Here is a 15,039-nt window from a genome sequence, read left to right on the forward strand (position 1 = left end):
TTTATGAAAAAGGAAAGGTTCACACATAAGACCTTGAAAATGAGATTAATAGAAAGGTATTCAGCGCAGGTGGCGACCGTCCCGCGTTTCGTTCACGTGAAGGTCATGGTGGGGGCGGATCCGCACGTGGCGCTTACAGCTAGGATCTCTGCTGGGCCTTGGATTGTAACGGTAAATGAAGAATCTTTTCGTTTATGTCATGGAGCGTTAACGGTTTGAATCGCAAGTTGAAGGACAATTCCTTCGTTGGGTTTTGCTCTTCATTTGAATTGTCTTGTTTAACAGAAATTTGGAGCAACTGTTCTGAAGAAGATATGAAACAAAGCTTCCCCAATCACAATATTATGATAAATTTTCGTGAATACAATACCAGAGGTGGTGTCGCTCTTTTCGTCAAATATGAACTTCTTAAAGACGTTAAACATGTTGATTTAACTTGTACCGACTGTATATTTATATTTCTTGATCACTTATTTTTTGGTTTACCACGTGATACTTTACTTTTGTTTTCTTACGTACATCCTGAAACTACGTCAACAAAGTCTGATATCCATGATGTTAGAGGTATTGATTATCTTGAGCAATGTTTACTTAAGAAACTTTGTAAATTTGAAGATCTTTCTATTATACATGCAGGAGATTTAAATGCAAGAACTGGTATTTTGCAAGATTTTATTATATCTGACGATGATGAGAGTGAAACAGATATCTTAACATTAAATGAAATGGATCATGGGTTCGAATCCAAGAATCTCCTGATCAAGAGCTGTGTTCTGTATCTGATTGTCTCAAAACTATATCCGGTTTTACCAAAATGGTAAACGTCTAGGATCTGCATCACTTTGTGCTTTCCTCACAAATTTATGTGATATGCCATAAAACACTGTCCAATTCTGCATTGAAAGTTAACTCACTTAACCCTAGGATGCAGGCTAAGACTGATGCTTGATCATATCCACTGCTGCGGTTATGTGGCGATGCTGCAGTACGCATCTACGAAGATCAAACGAGGAATGATACCGGCTGCAAAAATGAACCAGGTATGTTGTTCTTTGTTAATATATATATATATATAATCTCATGGCATAAGGTAAGACATAATGAGTTACATCTGTTTAACTGAAAATGTCTCGAAAAGCGTTTGAATTTTCGCACAAAATATTTATTTATGATAATCAGTTAGCTACGGCTCAGAATAGTTACCTTAAAATGCGTGGACGTTACATGTGTGCGCGTCATACGTAACTCCAGAGCAAGACATCATTCGTTGAAAGCATATAATCAAACGGGGCTGTGGAACCAGCATTTCGCTTTGCGAAAGGAAGGTGAGGTTACAATTGTCATATTGTTTCTACTGATTGCACATTGTATCATTAGTATTTAACTTATGTGTTCCTTACATAATGTACCTGTTGGTTCCGAACTTAGGTCCAGTATTAAAATACGGAATATAAAGCAAATGTTGGATGTTCGGAAACCAAATTCTGAACCTTGTAGCACTGACGCGGTTGCGAGTAGAACTGTTAGAACTGACAGATAGTAATCCTTGCGTGTGTGCTCTGTTTCCTATTCACTTATCGTGAAGTAAGAATTACCGGCAGGGTGATGTGTCGTAGTCTGAAACAACACCCCGCAATTCACAAGATAGGCATATGTAATTAAGTACATACACACGAAAACAAAGATAAATACGGACTGTTTCTTCGTTATCATCGAAATACCTCATTGCTCCTGGAAGTTGTGCAAAGGTGTTGGACCACTTTGATAAGAGAGTTCAAGAAATGTTACACAGCCAGCGCGTACGATTTCAACATTTTGTAGTAAAGTCAAGATAATGTCCAGACATGCATGTTCTTTTCTTGGTGTGCGTCACAAATAATCTGCATCATTTATGAGTCTTTTCAAACAATTATGAGCCGTTTCACAAATTAAATCAAAAGAAATCTGAGGTTTACAGAGAAAATAATATGAAATGCATCAATCGCCTTATATAAAACATCATAGTGATATTTAGGGATAGGACACTTAGGCATCCCCTTCTCGGGATAGATGAAGCAAAATCGCGTCGTTTTGTCGGTATTTGTGAAGGTTAAACTTGTAAGCATTTGAATAATTATTCCTTGCGATCTATGACCACAGATACAACAGTTGAACTCTCAAATGGACATACGCACCGTGTTGACTGTTCAACGACTAAAGGGATACAGGACGGAGCTCTTGACTGCTTATTGTACCATGGTATTTACCTTGAAGTGCCTCAGTTGTCATCACCGGAAGAAACGACGGATTACATACTGAAACGTCTCACAGTGTCCCAATATAGAGACATGTGCAGGTAAAAGTCACTTTGTCATGTTGAAAATACAAAATATAATAATACTCAAAGAACACAGTGGGTTCGTAATGAACGACATTTTCTTAATCCGATTTTTATATATCTTTTATATAATAGGGTTTGAAAACATTTAATGCAACTGGTATTGCATGCTTGCACTACGAGGTGCTTTTCATGGTTTCTGGTTTCTTTCTTATGACAATTTTATAGTTTCTACCTACCGATTAGTGTAGTGTGTGTGTGTGCTTGAGTGCGTGCGTGTGAGTGCGTGTGGGGGCATTCTGTTCACGGTTTCTCATGTAACATTGTTTATTCGCCTTCTCAGCAACATTTCGGCCTTCCATAACGCTGTCAGCTGTATCCTTGCTGTCCTGACACAGTGCAGTCCGTCCAAGCGACACCTGTTTGCTGACCCCCATTCTACCTCTCTCGGAATGACCTCATTTTGCCAACACAAGGATTTTGATAGTAGGTGTAATACAAACGCTAAAACACAAATGTTCATTGTTTTGGCATGAAGATTTAGATATGCTTCGCTAGATATTCGAGACTGGTTATTCTCTGGCGTTGACCTTTTGAATTACATTTTCTTTCAACTTTGGCATTGGTTGCACACCAGCAATATATGACATTTCTGAGACATTTTTTGCTGACGATGCACAACTTTTCTCCTTTCTCTTGTGTCACTGATTGTCTTTTTCAGAATTAGTATTTTGAACACATGTATCATTGACATGAAAAAATGATAATACGGCAAGTGTGAGACACATTCTTTTGCAAATCGTGTCAGTGGCGGCTGCTACCGGTAGAGCAGGGCAAAGCAACCATATTGAAAAATCTATTCACGGCCATTACTCGGTCATTTGTGTACAAAATGTAATGAAATGTTGTAATTGTTTAGTTTGTGGCGTCCTGCAATTGTTCATATGTTGACCTTTCTTTTACCATGCTCTTAAAATCTCTCAAAATTCATATCTGGTTCCGTAAACTTCGTCTCTTCTAAAATCGCCAGGCAGGTATCTTATCTTTGACATACACCTTTTTCCTTAGGATTCTGTTTAAATCAGTATTTATGCAGAGTTTAGAATTTAAGCAGAAAATATTTAAAACTAATTTTTGTTAAGTGTCTGTCTTTGTTGGCATCATAAATTACATATCCAGGTGAGCTACAGTGCAGTGGCACTTTTCATATGGTAGCTCAATTTTCAGTTGTTCAGATTTTAGTTTGTATATTACTTTAAGAAAGACATTTCAATCAAGGTAATAAACCTTTAAAAATGATTGAACAATAATGACATAGATTTGGACCTCGAGTTAGTGTTTATCGTATGTTGTTTTTCTAGATTTTGCCTCCAGTTGTGTGATGAACGCCGACCAGAGCACCTGTGGGAAAAGGATGTTTAATTCCAGCACGCCCGAGCAAATATGCGGGTAGATAGATAAAATGTTGATTGAGGATATGTCTGACCATTGCATTATTAAAACATGTGCTGCTTTGTAGCTGTTTGATTGGTATTCTAGAAGTTGGTGTGTAAGAAAGTAAACGAACAACTCTAAGGATAACATTTTTAAGTTGTACGTTTTCTTACTGCGTTGTAGTTATGTGAATATGGGTATTAATTTACTGTAAGTGCTTCGATAAAACAGACCCGTGGTGATTCCATTGCAAGATTGGTCCTCTATTGTCCTAAAGGGTGGCCAGACTCTATGACTTGAATATGAGTGTGTAACAGTGCTCCGTGTCCCGTTCCTAATGCTTTCAAACCCGGGATTCGAACACACAACGACCGGATTCTGGCAGCTATAGTGTGTCGACGTAAACCACCGAGCTGCCGTAATACCTGTTCTTGGATCTATCCCCTGGCATGTGATATACCAAAAGTTGTCAACAATTAGACAGAACTCGGGGTATTTAGCAAGAGAATGTACATTGATTTACAACTGATTTCGGAGTAACATGAATATGTATATTTCTGATGTACGTACAATCTCCTTTAACGTCACGACAGTGACAAGCCAGTGATTGACATCATGAGAATCGACTTACGCAGGATAGGATACGATGGCATGCGACAACCAAGGCAGCAAGCCTAACAACCAGATCCCGATAGTCCTACGAAAAGCCCAAATTCTAACCATGAACTTCACGGGGACCCGAGATTGGAACATGGAGCAAGGTGTTGAAAGTGTATGAACTTAATTTACTTTTTTTTGTACCCAACAGTATCATCCAAACCTTCACCGACTGCATGAAAGCCTCTGTTGAATCCTGTGGTCCAAGCACTGCTGAACTGTACACGCACCTGCTGTCATCCCAGGTCCCCGCCCCCTGTGTGCAGGGGGGAAGGACGACCACACCCATCCCCAAGAGCCCGGCTGGCAAACGTGTGGCTTCAATGTTAATGACATTACTGGCATTTATATATTCGAGAGTTGGAATATCTCAGGGGTAAAACCCGAACAACATGAATGTGGACTTTTTTTTGTACTATTTTCTTTTAGTTTCTTAAAATACGTTACAAACTCCACACATACAAATTTCACAACGGGTCAAGGGGCTTTCACGGCATTTTCGAGCTGTGACGTCATAATACATTTTGATCGAACTTACAAATTGAGTTGCCTTTGCATGTGTTTGTGACGGGTGCCACCGGTGGGGCAAGATATGCTCACCTTTTCGCGAATACCTGGTATCATAACTTTTTTATAGTGATTCATAAATACATGCTCATGATATGATCGGATTTGTATAATCGACTCTGCTTTAAGCAGAAAGTTCTATTGGATATGGAAAGGGTTCTGTCGCTTTATTTACAAACCTCATATTAATATTTGTTTGTGTTATCAGCTAGCACAGAACCCGATCAGAGATTTAATTCTTGTTCTGTGGTTATCTTAAGTCAAACTACAGCCAATAATTATTTATAATATATAACTCTCGGGTATGTTCTTTGATTTCTATCCTCAGAAATATTACACTTCTAAATACACTGTCAATAACATAGGTTTTCATTGCAAAATACCTGGACAAACCAGGAATAACAAACCATAAAACAACTTTGATGTACATATTTGAACATATTTAATCTCCCTTTAAGCTACGTGAAGCTGTAACTGATAATCTACATCAGCCAATTACGACTGACCCAGCGGTCAGACACATAGACGGCGATTGGCTACGAAGGAAGTCTTCGTACATACTGACAGTCTTCTTGCTGCAGCCGCTCACTGCCGACACCAGACACTTCTGGGTGGAACTAGTGGCACTGGAAACAAGCAAAAACACTTCCAGAGTTACCATATCATTTCTGAGTAGAAATATCATATATAAAAAAGTGCAAGGAATCTGAAAACTCTTGACACTTATTCAAAGCTTGGTGAATAAGAAAACGTTAATACCAGGTAATAACCAGTCTGGATTACGGACATATTCCATAAAGCGCAAAAGGCAAAAAGTGAAACTTTTTTGAAATTATCATACTGAGTCAGGGATGACAAAAGGTGTTCGCGTAAAGGAAACACATGTCCTGTTTTACCGTTAGTACACGTTTTACAGAAGCTGGTCCATCTCCTTCGTTTGAAGATTGAATAAAGATTCATACTCCTACACATCAGGGTGACAACATTCAAGGCCTAAGTAAAGATTTTAGAATGTTTATGATAGACTTGTGGAAGACATTTCCAAAACAATTCAGCTCAACCATTGATAGAGAGATGACACAAGGTGTTCGCCTTGTTTTACCCTTAGTACACGTTTCACAAAAGCTGGTCTAACGCTTTCGTTCGAAGATTCAATAAATCTTCATACGACTCATGCACATAAGTTGTTTCATCAGGGTTGCAACATTGAAGACCTTAGTAAAACTATTAAAATGTGTTTGATAGACTTGTGGAAGACATTTCCGAAACAATTCAGCTCAACCATTGACTTTCCATTGCACGTGTTTGAGACGGGTGTCATTGGTGGAACAGATACGATCACATCGGGAACAACTGTCATCATCACTAGTTATTCATAACCATATCACAATGGACATTACTTTTAATAGAGAATTCGTATGGTTATCCATAGGGTTTTGTCGCTTTTATTTGTTTTGCTACAATATATACTATGGGTGTCAGAAACTTAATGAACATCTGGTGGTTACAGTGTGTCACCTCATCTTTATTCATGCTATCAACCACTGGTCTGACTGACCACGGCTATTGATACGTCCCCGGTTAATGCATCTAGATGGAATATTACTGAGTTCAGTCTGATTAAAGTTGCGCTCAGTCATACTGTGATATCCTTTTGGACTACCAGTGACACTTTAGGACAAGTCCATTGTTTGTGGGTTGTAAACAGGGTAGAGCCTGCTATATTGTTTGCAGCTTAACACGTGCATGTAACTACTTTACCCATTATCCACGTGAATACACCATTGATCTAACATAGAAATATTTAATAAAGTAGTGAGCATTCTTCAGACCGGTGTCTTTGAACCGAAAGATCTCTGATGAAGTTTACTTACGCGCACAGGTGTCCTGGGCTAGTTGAATCCAAAGCGTGGAGTCCATGGCCACTGCCGCATGCTGCTTTAGGTGCATTCTGTACACACTGAGTGTCGAAATCTAAGAACAGACAATTATAAGAAAGATTCACTATATCATTCTTAAATAAAAAACATACAACTTTGAATTAAATAAAAATGAATGCCTTTTCTAAAATATACATAGTTCTTCATTTTTAAATTTAGATATCGCCGTTTCAAAAATTACACCTTCAACACTTCTAAATATCAAAGACATGTATGACTCTATGTCCCGGATTAAGATTCATATGTACAAGTTTGAAATAAAATAAATATACAGTATCCATGCGCTGTATACTTTCAAAATGACTTTCAAATTTCACCGGGTTTAAAAAAAAATGAAAATACCAACCTCTACACAAGTATAATTATGGAACTTAAATGTTGTGTGCGTCTCGAGTCTCAAAAAAGACATACACGTATGAATAAAGGATGGACATTTTGCCGTATATCTCACCCTGCATGTGGCCGCAGAGGTTAGCCAATCCGTCCTGCACTGTCTGGGAGTCGGCCACCATCGGCTTTGTCACGTGGTCACTGCACTGCTCCTGTACCCACAGAGTACAGTTCACTGCCAGCTGGTAGTTCTTCAGATTACTGTATGATATAGGACGTAACTTATGAAGCACGCTGTATGTTTATGTATATTCTGTGTATGTTACACACAGTTCACTGTCAGCTGGTAGTGCTTCAGATTACTGTATGATATAGAACGTAACTTATGAAGCACGCTGTATGTTTATGTATATTCTGTGTATGTAACATGTACTATTTAGTCATTCTATAATTCATCCTGGGATAGTTGCTTCTGAAATAAGTTCATTGTCCCTTTAATGTGCCCAGTTCTACATAAGAAAATTCGGAAGATAGTAAATGGAAGCAAAGTGATTTTAAAAGTTCTCAAAATAAGTATTTCCGAAGCATGAATTAGATGTGCATTCCAATAATACAATTCTTAAAGTTTTGTAATTACATACAATTGACAAATAATGTTACTGGTTGATAAAAGATTAAGATATATGTTTTTCTATATACGTAAATTTAAAAGGAACCCTGAAAATGGAGAAATATATTTTGGAGACTTTAAGATCTATGCCGCGCTATTTTCATCTTCCCGAGGCAAGAGGGTTAACTGGCTTTAAAAGTGGAAACTGGACTTTTATAGTCAGTTAACTCTCTTGCCTCGGGAAGATGAAAATAGCGCGGCATAGATCTTGAATTTTCTGTACGCATAAGAAATTCCGCTTCTTTACGGATGGATAACCATGCCCTAAATTCTTGGTACACTTTCAGGCAACAATTGAAGCAACATCAAGAAAATGTTTATGGATAATGTCGAAGACGGCGACAGATAACAGACGCCAGAGAGCAGATTGCACATTAGTAAACAGAACTCTACTTTTTTCACGTCTACTGTCTAAATTTGTAAAACTGTTAATATTGATCAATCCCTTACCCGCGATGTCTGATTTTCCATGGTCCATTCATATAATTTCAACTGCTATCTTGCCTTTTTGGTCCAATGGATACTCGAGACTGGTTATTTTTTAGCTTTGATGTTTTATATTAATATTGAAAACAGACACTTGTAACTACAGGAGTTCGAGGTGGTAATAAGCGATTATTTAAAATTGCATATACCTGCACATCGTCTTGCTTTCACTCATTGCCATAGCGTTCATAATGTAATGGCTAGTGGCTTCACTTGTTAGTTGCTTCGGGACATCTAGCAATACACTGTTGTACATTAAGCATTGATAGTAGCTGCTTCGGATGTTTTCAGTGGTGGAACAGTCCACGCTGGTGATGTCTGGGCCTGACGGAAGTGAATGAATTAATATCAAGTCGTAGGAATGTGCCATGGTACATGGTACATGTATTTACAGGAAGGCTTGTTTATAAATGATTCCCAAACCTACTCGATGAAACGACCAGAAAATGTGTATGCACATGGCAAATACCAGAAATTGCTTGTGTGTCTGTCTGTTTGTTTATTGTTGTTTAACGCCGCACTCAGAATATTCCAGCTATACTATGGCGGTCTGTAAATAATCGATTCTCGAACAGATAATCCATCGATTGACATCATGAGCATCGATCTAAAAGCTCTTGCAACAATAAATGAATAAGAATGTTTTACAGTCAAATAACACCAAAATGATATGACAGTTAGGTTTTGAGAAATGTTGAATATATAATGGTCCGTCACCAGCATCCCTATAAGTATGACAGGTACAGTTCAACGTTTGGGCTGTAGATCGTATATACTAGTAACTATGTTTAATTATTTACAACTTTACTCAACACACAACAGAGTTAATATAATGTTCATTAATAGCCTTTGCACACAACTACATTTCCTTAATCCATCTGCTGTTTTACTGATCATATATGTGTGAAGATGTCTGTCAGTCCTGTTGTGACGAACCTGTAGCAATTGACGAGCAGTCTGTGTTGTTTGGTACGTTTGGCACGTTTGCTTCATACATATGGAGTGCGGCCTCGCCACAGGCTGGTATGTACTTTCGGGCACATAGCGATGACATCTGTGCTGACCTGACATAGATAATTCAAATGAAATCAACTTTTAATATAATTAAGAAATTAGATTGTGAGGGGGTATAGCTCTGTTTCATGTACAAGACACTTTCAACGGATTTGGTATTGTAATGTAATGTATTTCATGTAAAGACTTAATGAGGTTGATATCTTCTAGTTGCTAATGATGGAATGTCAAAGATTCGATGTTTTATAGTTTTGGGGAAAAGTAAATATCGGAAGAACCTGTTCATGGATATCAATCAGCCTTTCCATGATACCATGTACGACTATTGGGGAAAAATGGATAGCAAGAATCTAATAATCTTTTAATCAGGCCTGATGTGAATTACACAAATGTTTTCCTGCCTGTGAACTTCCATAAAGACTAAGAATGGTGGTCATGAGACAAATACACGCACTCACGCACACGGGTTGTATCATTTTAACTCTTTCAACACCGTCGGCCGGTTATCCGGCCAAGAAGCATCGAGTCCCCAGTCATCCGGCCAAGCCCTAGTCACGTCAAAATAGTATATATTTTTATGGACCTACCTGTAATATCATTCATTTATTAAATCTATCACATTTCACAATGTCTGAAATACATATTCCATTTCAATTTATCATTTTTTATCGATAAATTAAAAAATTATTCACTATTTCCCGCAATGTTATTGAAAATAGAATTCTCGGACACACATTTCGACAACGGGTCCACATCGAACATGTCAAAGAGGAAAATAAAGACGTTTTAAAAAAATCTTTAAATATATATACAAAGTAATAAGTAAAACCAACAAAAATATATCTAAAAGTAATCAAACTTACATCTAAGTTATTATTTCCATCTTTTCGTGCGATCGCGTGTAATGTAAGTCAAATGACATCTCGGCTTTCGTCGCCTTGAATTCTCGGCTCGGACACGATGTTTAATGCAAAAATATATGCATGAATTTTTTTTGTCACAGGTCGTAACCTAGCACGATACATTCACGAAGTTCCATATTTTGAATATATATCCTGCTCAAAACGTTCAGAATAACACAATTTAACAAAATTCTTTCCTCACCTTTTGTAATTTATCGAACACGAGCTTGGTATCACAGCTGTAATGTGATTGGCTGCCTTAGGTCAAGTGCTCAAAATTGACCAATCACGAAACTTGTAGCAGATTTCGGCAAGAAAGCGTCGTTAGAAACCAATTTTAAATCCAATGAAATCGCTTGTTATAACTACGAATAAAAACGATGGCGAGCGTGTAGATGAAGGAATAAGCTTTCCAGCGATGTGTCATATGCCATTCATCGACGAACGTGTTATTCATACGAAACCTCGAAAACGGGGGTATTTCTTCATTTTACTGAGCGAACAGTCGCTGTTATCGGGAAATGGGTGATGACAGAAAGTATTTATAATTCTTTTTAAAATGATTTTCCAATTACGTAAACAATGAAAATAAAACAGAAATAGGTACGTGGATATTATGAAATCATATATTTGCCGAAAATCGTCAAGTTTTCGCTTCCTTGGTCCTTACTCTGGATGTTAACAACGTGTTTGCGTACATTTCTTATTTACAACGAATTTAATTAAGTTGTAAATGCATTATTTTAAATAATGTGAAAAACATAATTTTCATATTTATAAACCATATGATCAGACCTTTCAAATGGTGTATAACATGTAGTAGCAAATATATCTTACAAGCAGGTATTTTCTTTGATAAATGTTGGCTTCATCTATCACACAAGAGTCTCTGGGAACTCTGTGTCCCAGCAGTAAACACTTCTGATTGACTGGTGTTGAAAGAGTTAAAGAAGGATACTAGTATTTGACGACAAGTTACTCACAAACAATCTCTCTTGTGCATCAACTCAGTAAAGTTGAGGTGAAGGTAATCGTTGGTGGTTATGTAACTGCTGACATCGGCACAGTCCCCCATTTTAGACGTCACTTCGACCATGCAGGTCATGTTGATCTCTTGAGGAACAATGACGTACTTAATAGTTAAACAAGATAGCCGGGGATTATAAAAACAGTACTGTTTTATTTATGTACTGGTATCAGTTCTTACGGATGCCTATGGTTAAGTGAAAGAAGATAGCAAGTTTCTTAACATCTAAGGTGGAAACCAAATTGACATCAATAAAATGAATTAGTGCACCGAGAAACCTCATTTCTCGAAGTACTGGAGTAAATCAACAATATATAGAGCTGGTTATAGTTTCGAGTGATTTGATTTCACAGAGCCAAAAGGACTTGTACATCCCCTTTAACAATTTATTCAGTTTATGAAGGTCGAGTTATCGAGGTTTATCAATAAACAATATATTTCAGACAAGCATGTCGAACATTTTTCTTTCGAACACATCTTACGTGGTTCAAAAATTTAAAAACATATCCTGTTTTGATAACTAGTCCTGAATTCAGCTTACAACAGAATCTTTTATGGTAACCAGAAAGGAAAGAGGACGGCTTTGGAAAGCTTTAATGAGGCCTTGAATGTTGTAACCTTGATCAAACAATTTTGCACAAGGGTCGCAGAACGTTCTTTGAAGGAAATAGTATGTTTGTACATACTATGTACAACAAGTTGTGAAATGTAGACACCAAAGGCTGGAGCTGCTGGAATATTGCTCAACAAAAGGAGACTATTGAAAGGTTGAAGTCATCCCTCATATCATAAAAGGGAATTGACTCTTTAAACTTGAGTAACATTCTCAGACAAACATATATTTCCCTAAAAAATCCAGAATATTACGCATTTCAGGAACAACAAACAGTTTCATTTTCCAAGTTGTTATTGGACTTTAATTTTGTTGTCCTTACACATATACATACATACACACACACACACACACACACACACACACACACACACACACACACACACACACACACACACACACACACACACACACATCAAGTACAGACGGGATACCTATCTGAAATTACCGAATTCCAAAACCATTTTGAATTCTAAAATAGAGGCAGCATTGTTTAACGACATTCGACTGAAATTTTCTGGACATTCGTGAGTGCTCGGAAATATATTGTGAGGCCTGATACTTACTGCTATTGCCATTTGTTTGACCATTGAACTGCCTGTTTTGATTGTAAACATAAAACTGTATTTTTGAATAAAATATATTAATCATGTTTGGTCATTTACTTATTTCACAATTTTAGCTTGTAGAAATCCATTTCTAGGATTAGCTTTGCGTTTCATGTTGGAAACTTCGTAACACTGATACATGTCACATTATCAGAGGTGATTTAAGACCAGTTGAATCTGTTTGAGCAGATAATCAAGACTGTTTATTCTCTGGCGTTTACTATTGTCTATTACTGACATAACGGATAGGATCCGGTGACAATTGTCCAATTCCTTTGTCAGTGGTTAACAATTACGCTATACTCACTGTCCTTGTTGGCGCAGGCATATTCTTGCCACTTCTTTATCTTGTCTGCCGTCGTATACGTATCGGTCTGTTTTAAACACTTCTTGTTTATGTTACCAACACAATCAGCGGCCTTCCCATAACCGTCAAGATTCCTGAACGTTTCGTCAAATGACAATGTTATTACATGGACAACGTGAACGAATATCATTTCGTATGTTTTGCAACAATGTTATAAAAAAGTTGAATGTATCATATAGTCTGTATCATATAATCAAGAGATACGCAATTGCAGAAACATAGCCCCAACACAACCATACTGTTGTTCGAGCAGGGTTAATGTCAAATACTACTCTGTTTCTTTGTTTGTTGTTTAGCACCACACTTAGCAATATACCAACCGCTAAACAGAGCTCTCAGGTCATCCCATTAATTGTCAAGTACTTCCTACGGGCTATAGTCAATTCTCTTCTGTTAGAGTCACTTTCAAATGTTTATTATCCTTTAAAGCGAGACGAAGACGATCTTTTTATGGAATCAGTCGTACAGCCCTTTACTGTCGTTCAGAATACCTCGTATTAACCATTTCGAGTTTGCATGATCAGAAAACACTTTCCAACTGTCACTTTCCCGATCTGGTTAACTGATTGATGGGATGAAAGGTCGTTCTGACATGAACCTATTGGGATGTCTGATTTTATTGAGATTTGCAATATTCCAGCTTTAGGGTGGCAGACTTCAAATAATCGAGTCTAAACCATCAAGCTGATTTACAGCATTATCAATTGGGATTCGATGACATGCATCAAAAACGCCAGTCACCAGATTGCCCGGTCAATATTCGACTTCATACATTGATAATAAAGCATCCTTGACTGCGGCGTAAAACATCAGTCACTGCACTAAAATCATAATGGTAGTATTTCAATTATCATTATCATTTGATCTTGTTTTTCGCTATTCCAATGCCACAAGCATCATTAATAGTACCATGAAGTATGATTGTTGATGTTATTAAGTGTTATTGAAGGAATTGTTCATACTAACCTACACATGTCATCTAAATAACCTGGGGTTATCGAAGACAATACTGCACCTCCGGACGAGTTGGTGATTTCGCTTAAGGATGGCATTTTGAAAGTGACGCCGTATTCTTCAAGACACTTTTGTCCAAATAACAACACAGATTGTAGATCGCTGCAGTTTACTTGATGGGAGAAATCGATCACATCTGAGGTTCCATTCTTCCCTGGAAAATTATTCAATGAGTTCTTCTAATTTGTTCTCGCTAATTGCTAAATCAACATCCTCGCATTTAAAATTTAGCTTTCACAGGAAGAAACAGATATATTAGTGCTCAAGAGATTTGCAAATTTGTATCACGTTTTGCGATGGTACAGGGTGTGCTGGGTTACGCAAGAAATTGGTAGGGTTCGAGTTTCAGTCGCCATAACACCAAAGATGTTTTCAGTATAACACGAATAAGATGAGTGGGTGAGTACGTTTGGTTTTACGCTGCTTTTAGCAATATTCCAGCAATATCATGGCGAGGGACACCAGAAATGGGCTTCACATATTGTACCCATGTGATGAATCAGACCCGGGTCTTCGGCGTGACGAGCGAACGCTTCAATCACTAGGCTACTCCACCGCCCCAAATTAGATGAGAAAGATATGTTACAATTACCCTCATAAATCATAGTGTTCATGTTTGCATGATCCATTATTTCAGCAGAATCAAAATTCTATAGGCTCTCCAAGCACCCCAGGACCCAGTATCTAGCGAATAGTAACAACAGATTAATGATACTTGATGACACCACGTCGTCCCAGTTTATGGAGTGAATATCCCATTTAACAATTTTACTATTCAAAAGGCAGAGACGTAAATAAACTTACCGGAAACCATCGAAAACAGCAGGAACACGAATAGGAACAAGAGCCTCATGGTTGCCAGCGCTTATAATGAACATACACGTTTCCCTGTACATATATTATATACAGGGCTTGATACACACCCACGTGGGAATTTGTGTCGCCTGTAACATCTGCCTGAATACAATCATGGCATACTCTCAAAATAGATATAAGGTATTGTGCAAAAACAGTGTGTGTTGAACTAGAAACATTTGTTTCCGTACAAAGAGAGATATATCTCTGGGTATAGCAAATGTACCACCAAATTCCT

At 37.7% G+C, this 15,039-nt stretch overlaps 1 protein-coding gene and 1 pseudogene across 1 annotated transcript; one reads left to right on the forward strand and one right to left on the reverse strand.

Moving 5' to 3' along the window:
• Window positions 1-925: 925 nt before the first annotated feature.
• Window positions 926-4,788, forward strand: LOC139463970 (uncharacterized; annotated as a pseudogene).
• Window positions 4,789-5,423: 635 nt separating this feature from the next.
• LOC139463973 (uncharacterized) lies at window positions 5,424-14,829 on the reverse strand. Its single transcript, XM_071245443.1, has 9 exons — window positions 14,751-14,829; window positions 13,899-14,100; window positions 12,873-13,006; window positions 11,301-11,430; window positions 9,338-9,465; window positions 8,551-8,725; window positions 7,367-7,506; window positions 6,850-6,949; window positions 5,424-5,601 (listed from the first exon to the last, which is right to left on the reverse strand). Exons 1-9 carry the CDS (start codon window positions 14,797-14,799, stop codon window positions 5,463-5,465), a joined length of 1,197 nt encoding a protein of 398 aa, XP_071101544.1. The 5' UTR covers window positions 14,800-14,829; the 3' UTR covers window positions 5,424-5,462.
• Between the last annotated feature and the right edge of the window lie 210 nt (window positions 14,830-15,039).

The sequence above is a fragment of the Haliotis cracherodii genome, unplaced genomic scaffold (genome assembly GCF_022045235.1).
Source record: "Haliotis cracherodii isolate W230 unplaced genomic scaffold, xgHalCrac1.p SCAF_16, whole genome shotgun sequence".
Classification (NCBI taxonomy): Eukaryota; Metazoa; Mollusca; class Gastropoda; order Lepetellida; family Haliotidae; genus Haliotis; species Haliotis cracherodii.

Bases quoted from the DNA above. Each gene is read 5' to 3' on its own strand.
- LOC139463973 (XM_071245443.1), bottom strand. From the start codon at position 14,799: ATGAGGCTCTTGTTCCTATTCGTGTTCCTGCTGTTTTCGATGGTTTCC. The intron at 13,007-13,898 runs GTTAGTATGAAC...CGAAACGTTCAG, and splicing joins TATTTAGATGACATGTGTAG to GAATCTTGACGGTTATGGGA. The intron at 11,431-12,872 runs GTGAGTATAGCG...TTGTTCCTCAAG, and splicing joins TGCCTGCGCCAACAAGGACA to AGATCAACATGACCTGCATG.